Source organism: Sorex fumeus, unplaced genomic scaffold (genome assembly GCF_029834395.1).
Source record: "Sorex fumeus unplaced genomic scaffold, SorFum_2.1 ptg000047l, whole genome shotgun sequence".
In the NCBI taxonomy this organism is placed as follows: Eukaryota; Metazoa; Chordata; class Mammalia; order Eulipotyphla; family Soricidae; genus Sorex; species Sorex fumeus.
This window is the reverse complement of record NW_026606104.1, coordinates 39,783,525-39,801,987: the sequence shown is the minus strand read 5'-3', so window position 1 is coordinate 39,801,987 and position 18,463 is coordinate 39,783,525. Positions and strand designations below refer to the sequence as shown.

Sequence of the window (18,463 nt, the reverse complement as noted above, 5' to 3'; positions counted from 1 at the left end):
TCTCCCGGGCATCTCCCAACAACTGCTGAGAGTCAGTCTTTGGCTCTGCTATGTTACTGCATACAGATTCCTAAGAATTGCCTATCTGGGTACTCTTCTCTGGAATGGAGGGATATAAATTCTTATGAGCTAGATCAGACAACCAAATGGAAACAGTCCACCCATTTCCCACCACACTAATCACATTCTTCAGTTGTTTTATAAGTTTCTTATATTTGATCTGCTTGACCTACAGCTTTATACCATCAGCACCCTACCATCCTAGTGGAGGGACTCTTAAGTCCACATTGCTTCTATACAGTCAATCAAACCATTTTCAACGACTAAATATGGATAAAATAGTATTTCCAAAGGAATAACAATCACAGAAAACTAATTTTATATGAAGTTTTATTCTCAAAATATTAAAAAAAAAAAACTTCACACCAAGAGATGTATTCTTACAGCACTTGCTTGCCTTAGTCTTTTAAGAACAGACATCCACACTAATGGACAAGTGCCTCCCTAGCTCTAGTCACTCGAAGGAGGTGGCCGCCTGCACCAGATCCAGAGCACCATCTTTGGATTCCCATCAAGAGCTCCTGCAGCTGCTCATTCTTAATGGAATCCAGTATTGCTAGAAGAGCTTTGCTTACATAGCAAAAGACAAACATTGGCCTCTTTCCTGAAAGGTTTATCTCACATGCTTGGGGACTGCTGTGCAGGGACGCCTGGTGTGGCCTGACGAGGCAAAGTATACATGGCTCCCAAGAACTGGTCTGCAATTCTTCCTGCTTCTCGCAGCCCACTCAGCAGAGCTCCATGAACTGTGGCTGGGTAGTTACGGATTGTATGTTCTCCAGCAAAGAAGAGACGTGGAATTGGCTATTGGGGGAGGGGTGGGAGAGTAAAGAAAATCAGCAAGTTGATTCTCAGTAAACCTTTGATATACTGGAAGGACCATTGTCATAAGATACACTGTCATACCAAAGAGGATGTCCCTTTAGGTGTCCCTTTCAGCAGGTATTTCCCTATAAGGCGACAGAAGTTAGAAGTGGGGCAACTCGAGTAACCTTAGTTTTCTAAGGTGATGTGTAAACTGTCTTATTTATTGATTCCACTCAGAGAATACAGTTGTAAACCTTTCATTGTCTCATGGATTTACTCAGGTATATTTCTGGCCCTCAGTGCAAGCAGGCTTGGCCATCAAGTCCTGAGGAATCCTTGACTGCTCTCTGCAATAGGGTGTGGAATCTAGAAAAGGATCAAGGGTATTTATTATTTTACTTTTGGGGAGGGCCGGAACAATAGCACAGTGGGTAGGGCTTTTGCCTTGCAAGTGGCCAACATGGCCGACCCGAGTTTGAGTCCTCCGCCCCTCTCAGCCTGGCAAACTACGGAGAGTATCTCACCTACATGGCAAAGCCAGGCAAGCTACCCATGACATTCGATATGCCAAACACATAAAATTGTCACAATGGAGACATTACTGGGCCCGCTTGAGCAAATCGATGAACAATGGGAGGACAGTGACAGTGACTTTTGGGGAGGTTTGGGTCATACCGAGCAGTGCTCAGGGCCTACTCCTGGCTCTCTGCACCAGGCTGTATGTGGAGCTGGAGGAATCAAACCAGGATCTACCCCTGTACTACCTCTCCAGCACCCAGGTTGTTAGGGGCTCATATGGAGGCATCTAGAAATTAAGAATGCAGCAGCCAAGAAATCTGTAGCACTGTCCTCCACCGGGCACCAGTAACGTCTCCATTGTGAGACTTATTACTGTTTTTTTGGCATATTGGATACGCCACAGGGAGCTTGCCAGGCTCTGAGCGGGACAAAGGAATCAAACCCGGGTTGGCTTTGTGCAAGGCAAACGCCCTACCTGCTGTGCTGAACTGGGCAAGAAATCTGAATTAAGAAAGAATAGGTTTATACACTGGACTCTTCCAATTCAAACAGATTCAAACAAATCTAAACAAAGCTAAAGCATGATAAGAGAAATTAAATACTATCTATTCTTTCTTTGTGCTACTGAATATACAAACAAGGTCTATTTAAGAATGAAAACTCTAAAATCTTGGGAAAAAAAAAAAAGGCACATTTCTAACCCGAGATCTTGAGATACTGGCCTCTTCCCAAATAGTTTACCCATTTCTCACCTGTGGAGCTCCAGGAATTGAGGGGCCAGGAGTGATTGGTTGAGCCATTAAATCATAGTCATTTCCAGATGATCCTGCAGCTACATAAGAATAGGAACCTCGAGCCCAGGGATCAGCACGCCAGCGCGATACCACAGTTTCCTTGGGCTAATAAAAAACAGGAGACATTATTATTGGATGCCAAGGGCAAAACTAGTCATTCTTAAACAGAGTATAGTAGATGGGGATATAAAGTTACAGGTGGCAGAAATGAGTTCAGCCAAATGTTGAATGTTGCTGCAAACCAATCAGCCTCCATGCTGCCTTCCTGTTAATGGATCTAGAGACCTACCATTATTCTCCCTTATAAATTAATATGAAGTATGCCTACCCACAAGGGGAACATAAGCATCTAAAAGTGTCTCAATGGGCCTAAGGAAAAGAAACAAATTATCCTTAAGATTTTACTAAAGAGGAGTTTGACCACATTCTAAGACAGAAGAAGATTCCTTAGAGCAAATGCAGCGAAGACTCTCTGGGCTTTGTGATTTTTTTCCTTCTCTTTTTTTCCCTCTGAATCCAGAGCTTAGAACTACATACATTAGAATTTATGTAATTATCTCAATTCTGGATGAAACTCCTAATTAAGAGTTCATGATGATGTAAGTTAAGAGAACGCTGATCTCTGGTTTGGTTTGAACTCCCAAATCCCACTTGCCCACATCCTCCCCATCACTTACCTGGGGCACTGCACTGCTACCAAAAATCCCTTTGAGAATGGCCAGGCATCGACCAACAATCACATCATCACTTATGTTCTCCATGATGCCAGCAGCTTCTCCTGCCACTAATGCTAATAGTATTGGAGCTAGGGAAACAAAGCACAATTCCAGGGTTTTCCTACAGATTTTGCTTACAAACATTTTATCATATTCCACAGATCTTGATTCTGAAATCTGACGAACCATTTATGCTAAAGACAACTTAGGTTTTCCAAAGGGCAACTTAAATTCCAGAAGGAAGCTGGAAAAGTACAGAAAAGTTACTCATGCACTTCGCAGTGTATAACTTGGTAGAAGACAGAACTTCAGAATTCATTAATAAGGGAGACTTAACAAATAACTCCATATTTAGACACAGGTTTCTTAGACCGCACCATCGTGACTCCCTGAAAAGGGCATTGTATCCTGTTATCCCTGGTCCCTCCAAGCACAGCACCATCTTTACTCATCATCTGTCTGATGAATATTTATCAATAGGTTTATGTTACAGGCATAGATAAGGGATAAGTAAAAGCTATGAAATTGTATTTCACATACCAACAGATAATCACAGATACATAAATATGAACTGTGATACGAAGGAAAAGATATAGAGAAAAGAATACAGGTAATTTTGGTTTTGCGGGTACACTGTGTGACTTGAAAGGTTTACTAGAAATAGTAACCAGTTAAAACTGAATGAAGGCTGGACCAAGTATGCCATGTAAAAAAGGAAAAATTACTTGATGAAAGCACAGGCCACAGACAGTAGTTGCAGAGAATGTGAGAGAGGACATTGATGGAGCCTTGCAGTATCCCACCAGTAGAGCAGAGTAAGTGTCTGGAGCCCAGGGAGTGAAAAGGGTAAGGTAGGTAAAAGTAAAGAAGGAAAACCACAAGCAAGCAGAAGAAGCAGAGAGAGACTAGGTTACCTGAGTCTGCCTACTGGCTGAGTGTAGAAAGCCACTGAAAGGTGGAAGTGGGGATTTTAGAGGCTACTGGCAATCAGAACAGATAAGAATATTCAGCAAAGTGGGAGGGAAAGGAAAGGATCTCTGAGAGGCAAGTGTGGGCCCTGACAAGACTGCAGCCTGGACAGGGAAGGGGGAAGAACACTTTATTTTTTATTTTTTTTTTGCTTTTTTGGGTCACACCCGGCAATGAACAGGAATTACTCCTGGTTCATGTACTCAGGAATCACTCCTGGCAGTGCTCGGGGGACCATATGGGATGCTGGGAATCAAACCTGGGTCGGCTGCGTGCACAGCCCTACCCACTGTGCTATTGCTCCAGCCCCAGGGGGAAGAGCACTTTAGTTGTAAGAAAGCAGCGTGCTCAGGGAACAAAGTGGACCGTGAAGACATATATTGGATTCAGCAGTGAGATGGGATGGAAAGAACTGGGGTATGCAATTAGGACAGTAACTCTTACTGCTGCAAGGCACTATGTCTTTCATTCCTTTCCTTGGGTAGGGTCAAAATAGACTTTTTACAAATAGCTCTATGTAGAAGTAGACAGTGATCCCATTACAAGAGAAAACTGCTAAAACAAGGCAGGAGTTTATTAAATTTTATAATCAAAATATTCTGATCAAAGATGCAGAGCAAGTCAGATACATAAGTCTGGGAATTAAAAAAAAATACAGTTTGGGCTGGAGAGATAGTACAAAGGTTATCCAACAAGCAGATGCTGCCTTGGCCCTGGTTCATATTTTGTCAGCTGTAGCCCTAAGCCCTAAGTGTTGACTGCTCCCCTTCCCCAACAATAAAAAAGCTAAGGACATGGAGGAGAAGCTTTGGGGCATTCTCACTGGTGGTGGAAAGGGATGGTATACAGTATACATCAAAACCACTAAAGTTTATGTTATCATAACCTATTACCTAAATATATATATATTTGCTTTTTTGGGGCGGGTCACACCTGGCGATGCACAGGGGTTTACTCCTGGCTCTACACTCAGGAATTATTCCTGGCGGTGCTCAGGAGATGCTGGGAATCAAACCCGGGTCGGCCGTGCAAGGCAAATGCCCTACCACTGTGCTATCACTCCAGCCCCCTAAATATTTTAAAAGTTATATTTCCCCTTCCAAGAAGCCTCTGGGTCTGTCCCTCATCCTACTGGATGATTCTTTTTATTTTCTCCTACAGTACCCTGGGTTTTTTATTCTCACTGTATTGAGAACAGGGTCCCTGTAATGAAACTGCCTACTTCCTTACTGAATGCACTGCTAGGCTGGGAGCTCTGACCAAGGTCTCTTCCTCTCTTTAATACCCCCCAGAAGCTAAAAAGGATCTCAGAAATGTTAGGTCACAAAACATGTAAGACTTGACAAAACCCAGAAACGTTCTAATTCTCTATGCCTATAAGGATTAAAAGAGACAAACTAGAAGCAGTTACCTTTATAGAGGTTCCAGAAGAGGAAGAGCTCACCCCTGCTGGCTGTTGTACTGCCAACATGCCCAAACAGATTCACACTTGGATCCCAGAACACGCGGTCAAAACACAACACCACCTGTTATCAAAATGGAGCAATAAGCAGGTGACAGGGCTCAGAATACAGCAGGAAGAGCCTCTTCCTCCGACCTTAGTCAAGTGTCTTCTCTCAGTATGAGCCCAGGGATCCCAATAATAGATTTATTACTTAGGAGACTATTTAGGGCTCTTTTTTGTAGGTTTGAATAGAAGAAGTGACCCCCAAAAGACTGTCCTCTTAATAAATGAGGTGACTGCACTGAGTGAATGAATGAGCAGGCTTCATGGGATAAAATAGACAAAACAGACAAAAAACTAAACTTCTTTCCTCCCTAAGTGGATAGCACTGAGACTAACATCTGCACAATAAGTGTGTAGAGATGCTCGCCCTCTAGCAGAAAGTGACCTTGTTGAGGTTGCCGAATCCCATCCTCTGGACAGCGGATGTTTTCCACTCAGGAAGAGGCGGCACGAACTGAACTGCTGGCGGTTGCTGCTTCAACACGCCCAAGGGAAGGGTACAGAGAACTGCATCACACTTATAGATGAAGGTCTGGCTTGTGGACCGGGTATTCACTGCTATCACTTCACAGCCTAGAAAGATAGGAAGGGAAAGATTATTTGGGGACAAGGACAGTATTGTTAAGAGTGGAACATTTTATACACAGTAGGAATATTTACTATGAGTCTATGAAGTTGGTTCTATTCCTTTATTTAGGGGTGGGAGGATGCTTCAAAGTGGTGCTCAGGGGGCTAGGGACCTCTCCAGGGGTGCTAGGGTCTCCAGGCAACACCCAGCAGCACTTAGAAGGCCATATGGTGCCAGCGACAGAACCCAGGTCAACACATGCCAGACATGTTCCCTAATGTTGACAGTATATATACAAAAACTGGCAGAGTTGGTATATATGTTAAGTGAAAAGGTTCAAATCCTAATAATTCCAAAGTACTTGATCTGTATCATGAGACTGTTCTGTCACACTGAGGACGATGTGGACTATTTCATGATCTGTGCCAAAGTAAATTTATACCAAAATTAAGAGTAAATGAGTATCTGAGAGACTTAAAACCTCACACTGTCACCGTAGTTAGGCCTAAGAACACAGAGAAGGGGGCTGGAGCAATAACACAGCAGGTAGGGCGTTTGCCTTGCACGCAGCCAACCCGGGTTCGATTCCCAGCATCCCACATGGTCCCCTGAGAACTGCCAGGGGTGATTCCTGAGTGCAGAGCCAGGAATAACCCCTGTGCATTGCCTCTATGTGACCCAAAAAGCCAGAAAAAAAAGAACACAGGAAAACCAAAAGGCAGGGTGCAGACTCCAGGGCTCCCCCTAAAGCTGCACAGGCTCTTCCTTAGACTGCTGCAGGCACAGAAAATAATTAGCTCAGAGGTGATTACAGAAGGGATGCTGAATATACATAAATTTTATTTTTCTTTCAGCTGGGCTTTTTCTTTAATGATACTAAAGGCTGCAGAGCTTCTCAATAATGTGAGATAGAAGCTGTCTCTGAAAGGAAAATAAAATGGAAACTTTAAATTTTGATGATCCAAGCAACTCTAGAAAAGGAGAGTGGGTGGAAATCCTGTTAAGATATTTAGCAAAATTATGTTCAAACTCAGTAGTGTTAGAATGCCATGGTAATTAATGCACAGGTTGAAAATTCTGAAAACTGTTTTCAATTTTTTGATTTACACAGTGGTATAAATATATCAGATCCTCCAAGAGCTCTACGGGCTCAATCCTGTATTTGTAAATGCATAGTTTGGAGTTTTATTTCCCCCTGTAAGTCTTTGGACATTCTACCAGGGAAAGTGCCTATTTTTTTCCCTGTAAACCAGACTCAAAGACCATGTTTTAAAGTGAAAGATCTCAGCAGAAATACCATCTGCACTTCTGTGTTCACTGCACCACTATTTACAAGAGCCAGAATCTGGAAACAATCCGAGTGCCCGAATACAGACTACTGATAAAGAAACTATAGTACATCTACACAATGGAATACTACACCACTATTAGGGAAAAAGTCATAAAATTTACTGATAAATGGATGGACATGGAGAATATCATGCTAAGTGAGTCAGAAGGAGTGGAACAGATGTAGAATGACTGCACTCATTTGTGAGATATATGTAAAACAAAGTATGAGACTAATATCCAAAGCCAGGAAAAACAGGCCAGGAGGACTGGTCAATGGTTGAAAGCTTGCCACAAGTGTCCGGGGGATAGGGAAGTTAGGATAGAGACGGGACCAGTATGACAATAATAGTTAGAAATGATCACTCTGGATAAAGATTGGGTTTTGAAAGTAGGTAAAGGGATATACATGATAACCTTTCAGTATATGCACTGCAAACCATAATGCCCAAAAGGGAAAAAAAAGTGGGAGGGAGAGAAGGAGGGGAGAGGAAGAGAGAGAGGGAGGGGGAAAGGGGGAAGAGCAAAAAAGGGGGGGAGAGAGAGAGAGAGAGAGAGAGAGAGAGAGAGAAAGAGAGTTAGTGTGCCTGCATCAGAGGTTGGTGGTAGGGGAGCAGGAGGGAAACTGGGGACATTGGTGGTGGGAGATGAATACTGGTGAAGGGATGGGTTGTGGAATATTATATGACTGAAGCCCAATCATGAATAACTTTGTATCTTACCATGATTCAATTAAAAAAAGTGACTGTAAAAAATAAAGAGATAAATTTTACCCATAAAGCACCGACATACCTGAAGCTGTATAGCGGACCTGCCGAACTGCTGTATTTAATTTAATGTCTAGACCTTCTGCTAGAGCCACAGGCACACACGAGTAGCCATTCCTCACTGTCAGGTGGCTGCCAGTAAATTCAAAGTCATCATCCTGAAGAAGAGAAAAGGACATGAAGTCCCACATTTATTAATGTAATTAATGCCATTTGTATGGAGTTCTCATTTATTATTTATTGGGTTTGTGCCACACCCAGTGGTGCTCAGCGTTACTTCTGGCTCTGTGCTTGGGGCACGGGGGACCATATGGGATGCTGAAGATTGATCCTACGCTGGCCACATGCAAGGCAAAATGTACTATTGCTCTGGCCCTAAACTGAGTTTTCTTAACACTGAAAAGACACTGCCTGAAAAATTAGTCAAATTTCTGTAATAGTCCCTGGTGGCCATATACGCTCAATAATGGCCATGATCTAGAGACTCACAAATAAATCTCGGAAGCAAGCTGCAGAGATGCCCCTAGATCCTGTGCCAGGCTGAGTCTCATCCAGGGTACCCAGAGTGGGGGGCGGGTGAGTCCACCACCCATGCAAACAGAGCTCTGACAGTTGAAAACCTCCAGAACCCAATTGCCATGTTCATGGCTGATCTCCACAGGCTATGGATGAGCCTCATCTATGAGAATGAATCTGCTGAAAAACTCAGGTACGCAGGTTATGTGACCAAAATCTCCAGGTTCTCACAGAGTCGGAAATGGGTAACTTCCCCCCACTCCCTGTTCTTCTGGGAGTATGGTGGTCACACCCACAAACTGTTTCTGGCATCATATGAGCTCATTAACGGCCATGATGCAGAAATTCACAAATAAATCTCAGAAGAGACAAAAAAGCTGCAGAGATGCCTCCATACCCCAAAGTCACCATCCAGTTATATTAACTCCAGCTGTATCACCCTATTTAAAATTTTAGAATTCCTAGAGCAACACCTCATACTCTACACCACTGACTACGTTTGATGGGGTGTAAAGTAGAAGGCAACTGGTCTTGATAAAAAAAAAATGCAGCACACAAGGCTCAACATGTAACAACATGTTCATAATCTCTTATACAAGGGATTAATGGCTCCAGGGTGAGATACAACAATCTTCACACACGTCCCTCTAAGGAAACTTTTTTGGATCAGCTTTAGCAAATTATCATAACAAGCAACACAAAATAAATTATTTAGGACCTGCTTTTGGGGCAGGCTTGCACATTGGTAGGAAAATCAGAAATAATGGTGGTGTCCAAGTAAAGGATGTTTGGAGGACTCGCTTGGGATGCGAGATGCGTGCTGAAAGTAGACTATAGATGGAACACGATGGCCACTCAATACCTCTACTGCAAACTACAACACCCTAAAGAAAAGAGTGAGCAAAAGGGAATGCCCTGTCACAGAGGCAGGGTGGGGTGGAGGGTAGGAGGGCTACTGGGATCATTGGTGGTGAAAACGGGCACTGGTGGAGGGATGGGTACTTGATCATTGTATAACTGAAACCCAAGCATGAAAATTTATGTCTACAACTGTACCTCATGGTGTTTCACTAATTAAAAAAATAAAATAAAGAAATAATGGTGGTGAGAAGGTGTAATGATGGTGGGATTGGTGTTGGAATATTGAATGTAATCAATTATTGAGAACAACTATAAAATTAAAATTAAAAAAAATTCTATAATAGAAATTAAAAATCACTCAGTATTCAGCTCAGATGCCCCAGGAGAAAAGAATAAAAAGCCAGAATGTCCCTAATATTTATCTTTGGGCAAGTGAGGCTAGGGAAGTTTGTTGAGATTATAGTTTTTACTCTAAAATCCAACATCAAGTCTAGACTATCCACAAAGGGTGGGAGAATTATGATTCAGTAAATCCAAATTAGGCATTTTAAGAGTTTTGAATTTAAGCTTTTGAATGCATTACCTATTTTGCCAGGATATAGAGATTCATCATCTTAACTACCTTTTCTTTTACAGAAGAGCAAACTCAGTTTTTATTCTTTGAAATATAAAGGTTTTAAGGGCCTGGAGTGGTTAGGGTGCATGCCTAGGAAGTGCCCAACCCAGGTTCAATACTTGGGGGATCACATGTGGTGCCAAGAATCAAACCCGGGTTGGATGCACGCAAGGTTAGTGCCTTACGTGCTGTTCTATCTCTCAACCCATGGAGAAACTTTTTAAGATCGCTTGATATTTCTAATTTTATGAAATTTCTGGGGGGGGGGGTACAATACAATTTGGGAGAATTAGGTAAAGTGTTGGATTGATAGCAAAACTTTCACTGACTGACTCATTTACTCCCAGATACAGATCACTTCAAATCATCAACATTGGCTACATATAAAAATCAAAATGAGAGATCATTGAGCATCTAATTAGTATTTACTTCTACACAGCTTTTGCATTGTTTTTAGTTTTGGGGGTACACCCAGCAACGTTCTGGGGTTACTCATGGCTCTGCACTCAGGAATAACTCCTGGCAGTGTTCAAGGGAACATTCAGGGTGCTGGGGATCGAACCTGGATCAGCCTTGTATAAGGCAACTGCCCTATTGTCCTATTGCTTTGGCCCAAACATCTTTTTAAAAAAAAAAAAATTATTTTATTTATTTATTTTTTGCTTTTTGGGTCACACCCGGTGATGCACAGGGGTTACTCCTGGTTCTTCACTCAGGAATTACTCCTGGCGGTGCTTCGGGGACCATATGAGACGCTGGGAATTGAACCCAGGTCAGCTGCATGCAAGGCAAATGCTCTACTCACTGTGCTATAGCTCCAGCCCCTGGTCCCTACTTCTACACGGTTTAAAAAGCTCTGTGATTTTGCTGTTGTTAGTTTTGGGTCACACCTAGCTGGCTGTACACTCCTATTAAGTGGGAGTGAACATACAGTGCCAGGGATGGAATGAATTGGATTGGCCATGCGTATGGCAAACATGCTACCCACTGCACTATCTCTCCAGCCCCAGTGCTCTATTTTTTCTAATTCAAGAGTAAATCACATAAATATTTCAATAATTTAATAGAGAAATTTAAGATAAGTATACTGAAAAACACAAAATCCAAGGAAGTTTTTTGGGGGGTGGGGTGGGGTGCGGTGTATATACCGACAAACGGATTTTTAAAACTTTTATGAAAATAAAGATCTAAAATAGCCATAACATTAAAAAAAAAAGGCAAAGTTGAAGAAGTTGCAAAACCTGATTTTGAGATGTTCTGCAAAGCAACAGTGATCAAGACAGTGTCATAGGGGCACATGGATATAACTGGTAAATGAACAGGAAAAAGTAATTATAGACAGCTGCCTATACATAGTCAATGATTTTCAACAAAAAGCATGACAAATAAAAAGAGATGACACCAGTATTAACAGATTATCATACAGAAAAATTATGACCCTACTCTCACATCCCACTATTTGTATGCAAGTGTAAAGAATACCAGACTTAAACGTAAGGTCAAGTCCAGAAAACTTCAGGAAGAAAAAAAGGAAAAAAAAATATCTGGGGGCTTAGTTTAGACAAAGATTTTTGTCGTTTTTGCTTTGGAGGCCACACACCCTGGTAGCTAGGGGCTACTCCCAGCTCTGGGCTTAGTGTCACTCCCTGTGGTGCTTGGGAAACCATGCAGTGCTGCAGCCCATATGCAAAACATATGCTCAGCCCTCAGCCTACTGAGCTCTCTCCTGGTCCCAGACAAAAATTTAAGATACAAGTAAAGACAAAGCCTAAATTAAAGATTTGACAAATAGAACTTCGTAAGATTCAAAACCTTTGCTCTTTCTAAAGTACCATTAGGAAATGAAAAGCAGGCCCAATGGGTCAAGGTGCTTGCTCTGCAAGCAGCCAACTATGGCTCAATCCTCTCACCATATACGGATGGTCCTGAGTATTTTCAGGATAAGCCCTGGGCACACTGGATGTGGCCCCCAAAACAAACAAACAAAAAAAGAAAATGAAAAGGCAAGAAGTAAACTAAGAAAATATTTTCATATTCATAGTTTTTAAAATGTAAAACCTTTTTATCATTCACCAACAGGTCAACAAAAATTTTTCAAGTGGCAAAAGACCTGAACTGACTTTTCATTTTAGACCAAATTGGTAATTTACTGCAAAAGGCTAAGAGAATTACTTAGGAAGACAGACATATTCTGTCTTGATTGTGAGGATGGTTTGTAACTATGGCAAAACATTCAACTTCACTGAAACAGGTGAGGTGCATTATATGTGAATTATAATTTATGTATTTCTTAATAAAGCTTCGTATAGTACAGTGCGTCGGCATTTGCTTTGCACGTGGCCGACCCGGGTTCAATTCCTCCGCCCCTCTCGAAGAGTCCAGGAAGCTACCAAGAGTATCCTATCCCGCCTGCAAGGCAAAGCTTGGCAAGCTACCCGTGACATATTCGATATGTCAAAAACAGTAAAAACAAGTCTCACAACGGAGACATCACTGGGCCCGCTTAAGCAAATTGATGAACAACATGAGGACAGCGCTATATATATATATTATACACACACACACACACACACACACACACACACACACACACACAAATTAACGGTTGTCCTTAAGAGTCTTTTCAAAGATACATGCTGTAAAATTTTACCTGATCCCAATGTTTAAGTGAGAGTGTAGAGAGCGGCGTGGCATTAGCAAATTCAAGGTTTGCAAAATGCCAATCAAGTATCTGTCTATCTCTTGATGAGAGATATACATCACTGCAAAATGAGAAGAAAAGAACACAAGGTTACTAAGGACATTAGTAGCACGATCAATGAACTGATGTCAATAATGTCAACAACATGGGAACCTCAGCCTGGGACTAGGCCTAACTGTGAAAAATTTCCAAGTAGAGACATTGGAGGCAGGAAAAGATTACAGGGATTAGCACACATGCTTAGCAAGTGGCAGACCAGGGTTTAATTCCTAGCACCACTGAATATAGCCCAAGAATCCTCCAAGCACTGCTGGGGTGGCCCTGGATAGTCTCCAGTACTGCAGAACAACCTGGGCCCTTGCACGGAACTGTTTGGTTAAATAGTGTCAGGAGTGGCCCTGGATAGTCCCCAGTACTGCAGAACAACCTGGGCCCTAGCACGGAACTGTTTGGTTAAATAGTGTCAGGAGTGGCCCTGGATAGTCCCCAGTACTGCAGAACAACCTGGGCCCTAGCACGGAACTGTTTGGTTAAATAGTGTCAGGAGTTCACTCCTTGAGCACTGCTTGGAAATCCCCAAAAGGTAGAAGACATATTATAGTTCAATGGGAGAGTACATGTTTTCTAAGCATATGTCCCTGGAATCCCTGCCCTAATCCCACCGTATTTGTCCTATTAAATCTTTTGGTCCTTTTTGCCTAGAGTAGTAGCAAACTATAGATAGCAAACTACAATTAGGTTTCATTTATTTTAAGGGGCGGGGAAAAGCTGCTTCCCACTGTCATCTTGCACTATTCAAGTTTATTTTATCGCAAAATAAAAATTATTTTGTATTTTAAATAAAGTATGGATTTCCACCCAACTTCTTATAAAACCTTGAGGGCCAAACCTGACTGTACTCAGGGCTTACTCCCGGATCTGTGCTCAGGGATCAGTTCTGGTGGTACTTAGGGGCAATATACAATGCTGTAGAACAAACCTGGGCTGACCTCAAGCCAAGCCAAGTACCTTGTACTCTCTCTCTGGCCCCAAAGCAAGGGTTTTTCAACAAGAATGGATCAATGAACAAAGCAAATATATGGGTGCTAGGTGTAACACGAAGCACAATATCAGTAGGTAAGTATCCAATGTCAAAAATCCAGTGGAAATTATGCGTACATTTTTTCTAGTTCCTAGAACTAAAGGAATTTAAAGCAACAGCACATTCTCAACTTAAAAGAAATCAATACATTTCTATGCAAATACCATTTCTTATGGTGAGAACCTTTTCAAAAACAACGTATTTAAGTAGCTAGAACATTCTTTAAACATAGGAAGTGTGGGGCCAGAGTGAGTAGGGTGTTGCTCTGCACAGCTGACCTGGGTTCAATCCCTGGCATCCTGTATGGCCCCCTGAGCCCTACTAGGACTGATCCCTGAGCACTGAGGCAGGAATAAATACTGGGCACAGGACCTGGAGTAAGCCCTGAGCAAAGCAAGGTGTGGGCTGCTTCACCTACCCCAAGATAATGTTAAGAGTTATGATTTAGGAATCTGACATGTATTTCTATAAACACTGATGATATTTCATTAAACAATTTACTCACTTCATTAAACAATTTACTCACTGAACAAAAAAATTAAAACCAATGTGTTTTATAACCATCCCCAATCTTAACGAAAAACAGTAGAGGGTAACTTTCTACTGCTTTCCTTACCTTGGGGGATTAGCTTCTAATTCTTGAAGTTTTTCTTCTAACTTCCCTTGTGTTTCAGCTAATTCATCATATTCCTGATAAATTAAGAAAACTTAAATTGATTTTCATGTCAGAGACCCATCTAGTTTTGTGGTCTGGGTCAAATTCCTGTGTAGATCCTATCAACAAGCAGGCCTCAGCGTAAGGCTGGACCAGAACTCAGGGATGGTTGTTCCTTGAGCAAGTTACATGTGAACCCAGAAACGGTAAGGATGTCAAGCAGGAAGAATTAGGATAAAGAACAAATAGACTATCCTGCTACAAAGTAAGGATGAGCAAGATTACAAGCACCATTTTACTGGGCTCTTAGCACTGGACAAGCACACACAAATGAATCCTTACAAATGAGATATTAACACCATATTGCAGATGAGGTGATTAAGGAGTTCCAAGTCACAGGGCTAGGAATTTCACCCAGACATACTGACTTCAGGTAACACTGAAGTCCATGTTTATTACCATTATTCTAAACTGTCAGAGTTAAATTAGAGCAAAGAGCTAAATGAGGTCTAAGTAAGGTAAACAATGAGAGATGACACATGGCAAGAAAGCTGCAGAAAGCAAATCTCAGACAAATGAACCATTAAAGTCCCAATGGTATCACAACCCTCTTCTTCCAAACTATACAAGGCACAGATGATTAGCAAGTGGCTCTCTTTCCTAGAGTTTCTCTGAGCTCTCCTTTCTTTTGGGGTTCTCTAAGTAAAACCAGTTAAACCTATGGTATACTATACCTTGCAGAGAGCAGTCAGATCCCTGTGTTTGCTTTTCACTAGGAATTCAGCAGTAATGTCTCTGGGTGGCTTGACTTCAGATGCTTCTTTGTATTGCTGATGGAGTTCTTTAATTTTCTCCTTTAAATTTACCATCTAGAAAAAAACAGAAATTTACCATTCCTTATGTAATCTCTAAATCATGCTTTAGGTACAAAAGATTCACACATCAGGCAAGAATCACATCAGATAAGATTGGCTGTCTTCCAAAACACCCATTAATTTAAAAATTGCTGAAATTAATCTCCAGAAAAATAAACTATAATGACTTTTACAAATATATAAGAGGTTAAATAATCATACAGAATCATTCCTAATGTCAGTTATTTATTTATTATCATCTAACGTCAGCTGGTGATACCACTCAGAACCAGTGGCAAAGCTGGAGACTGGGAGCTCCAGAGCTATCCTATTAGTTGGATTCTCTAGCCATTCTTCTCACTTCATCTACCCCACTCCATAAGATATGCCAGAGGCCTTTGTATCTGACACAATTAAGAAATGAGGCCCAGGAGCAAGGGGTGTATCTCTTTGTTATAATACTTGCCTTGCAGGGGTGAAGCCCAGAGTTTGGTGACCAACCCCGAACCCCCAAGAAAAAAGGCAAAAAAGTCTACGATGAAACATATCCAGAATGTGCATTAGATACCTCCCTACCAGTGCTATAACATTTCTTTTCTCTTTTTAAGTTGTTGTTATGTTTACAGCTGGTCAAGATGAAGAGGAACAGTCTGGAGTTGGGGCTCTGGAAGATAGAGGTAAATAGGGCCCAACAAACATAATAAGGGAATAGAGGTGAGGACTGGCACCTCAATGAAATAATTAGAGCAGTAACTTATGGTCCTGGCAGTTGACCTGTCATCACCAACGGGAGCTGGCCCCAGCACAGGATATAAGAACAGCTCTGACATAGGCAAAGGGAACCCAACAGAGGCAAGGTTTATTTCCCTCGCAACAATTTACCAACAATGCTATAATAAAAGATGAACAGACAGAACAGGGTCCTTTGTTAAGTCATTAGTTTCTTAAAATACTGCAGGCCTTCCCTTCCACGAAGAAAAAACCAAATATACTTTAATAACATCTAGTTATTTTCTCTCTACTAAAGTATCTTGAGCTATTAAGAAAATACAGAACGTCACCTTATTAAGAAGTTCTTTTAGTTCCTCCTGAGTTTTCACAATCTTCTTCCAATGTTCAATCTGCTCATCTTTGACATGCTTTTCTTGTAACCTGAGAGAGAGAATATAGAAGCCCTGGCCACAGAGCCAGCTCTGTTGCACAGACAGGTGGCCCATCAAACACATTCAAGAGCATCAAGACTTTATAAAACCTCAGTCATATATTTTAGAATTCAAAAAGGACTTAAGTGTCATGTAATGATTTTAAGTTTAAATGATTTTGAATTTTTATTTTGGGATCTTTTTAATAACCTTTTCTGGCTCACATAATGCTCGCTTAAAAATTAAAGACAGGGGCTGGAGCAATAGCACAGCAGGTGGGGCCTTGCATGCGGCCAACCCGGATTCGATTCCCAGCACCCCATATGGTCCCCAGAGCACCGCCAGGAGTAATTCCTGAGTGTAAAGCCAGGAGTAACCCCTGAGCATCGCCGGGTGTGACCAAAAAAAAAAAAAAGGCAAAAAAAAAATTAAAGACATAAATATATATTCTAATCAAGTAACTACACAATAAACAGTATCACAGTACTTACTGAATGACAACTTCCAAGGCCTGGCCGAGGGACACAGGCTTATTATTGAGGACATTGAAGTCTAACTGATGACTAAGATAAGATGTAGCTTCTAGCAACCGGTTAAACTCTTGTTCTACCATTTCATCTTTCTCTTTAGGAACCTGAAATCCGAAGTATAGCAGAGTTGGTTCTTATAAGACTATACATAAGCCATCAAGAAAACACAAATGTTCTAGCTTAAAAAGTCAAAACATGTATCTTAACGGGGAAACCTTAGAGGATGATGATTCACATTATCTTTTCTATGAAGTGGTGGTCAGTCTCACTGAATGAAATGTGGAATGTTTCATCCCTGGTACTTTCCCATTCCTGTCCTCCTCTACGAACATCAGCAGGATGCACACAGGCGCTAACTAAAGCTCGACGGAGCACAAGATGCCCTGGAGCTAACATGCACTGAACTGAGCTGGACTTACATGCAAACAAAACACTGGGGCAAAAAAATCCCAGAGAACAAGACTATGCAAACACACCTGAGAACCTTCCAGAATAAGGGCAGGATGGAAAAGCAGCCCAAGGTGTGCTTCCCCTCAAGACGACAGAATTTCAGGTGGGAGTAGGGAAGAGAGAAATAAAATCCATGGCTTTATGATGAGAATACCTAATTCTTTTGCAGAGTAACAGCATTTAATGGCACCATTTAAGTCTGCATGTGAATATCCAAAGCTCTTGAAGATTCTAAGAGACTGGGATACCAAGCCCAGCTCATTACTGGGAAGAAAGAGAACAGATTCCGAAACAGATCATCAAGCTGCAGGTCCACACATACCTAATCTTTGCTGTGCTCCTGCTCCCAACACCATTACTTAGTATGAATCCCTGCGCAACTGCTAAATTCAGTCTCAAAGTAAAATGTACCAGCACCAGCAACTCTATTGCTCGATTTATGGCAGCAGCAAGCAAGAAAAAGGCATTATTTAAAGCAAGCATCCCTCACCAGAAGTTCTTATCAAGTGGGAAATAGGATTAAAAACAAACAATTTCACTTTCAATTAAAAATTAGTTAACAAGAAAATAAAACACTGAATTCTAATAAACACTACATCCTAGGGAAGGATTATCTTTTACAGAGATAACTGACCATGGACAAGATCATCACAGCAAGACCCTATATTCTGAAACTCCTTAGTTTTTGCCCTTCTCAACTGAACAAGACAATTTCCAAGTCTCTGCTCTTTCACCTATGAGTCACACAAAATTTTATAAGAGATGAAACAGAGTGTAACGAAAAGATCTACCCCCAAAAGAGAGGATTGCAATTCTCCTATGGAACTAGAAATATGACAAGACACCATAATTAGCTCAAACAAAAACTTGTTTTAAAGCATCAAGCCCTGAAAGACTGAACATGTGAAAGATTAGGAAATATTTATGTTAGAGAATCTCTCTTAGTCTAAGATATATAAATCCCTAAGGGTCTTCTTGTTTGTGTTAAGAAGACAGAGAATCAGGCTTTGAGTGCCTGGTG

The 18,463-nt window shown here is 41.5% G+C and overlaps 1 protein-coding gene across 2 annotated transcripts in view; it reads right to left on the bottom strand.

The window, feature by feature from the left end:
• Positions 1 to 373: 373 nt before the first annotated feature.
• Positions 374 to 18,463, bottom strand: part of KDM1A (lysine demethylase 1A) — a 67,040-nt gene continuing 48,950 nt past the window's right edge. For both annotated transcript variants that reach the window (XM_056123822.1, XM_056123823.1), the window contains 11 exons: positions 16,954 to 17,096; positions 16,382 to 16,472; positions 15,201 to 15,335; positions 14,428 to 14,501; positions 12,680 to 12,791; positions 8,062 to 8,194; positions 5,758 to 5,945; positions 5,277 to 5,391; positions 2,858 to 2,985; positions 2,139 to 2,285; positions 374 to 864 (listed from right to left, as the gene is read on the bottom strand). In XM_056123822.1, the coding sequence (XP_055979797.1) occupies positions 679 to 864; positions 2,139 to 2,285; positions 2,858 to 2,985; positions 5,277 to 5,391; positions 5,758 to 5,945; positions 8,062 to 8,194; positions 12,680 to 12,791; positions 14,428 to 14,501; positions 15,201 to 15,335; positions 16,382 to 16,472; positions 16,954 to 17,096 (1,452 nt within the window). In that variant the 3' untranslated portion in view covers positions 374 to 678. The remainder of the gene's footprint in view (positions 865 to 2,138; positions 2,286 to 2,857; positions 2,986 to 5,276; positions 5,392 to 5,757; positions 5,946 to 8,061; positions 8,195 to 12,679; positions 12,792 to 14,427; positions 14,502 to 15,200; positions 15,336 to 16,381; positions 16,473 to 16,953; positions 17,097 to 18,463) is intronic.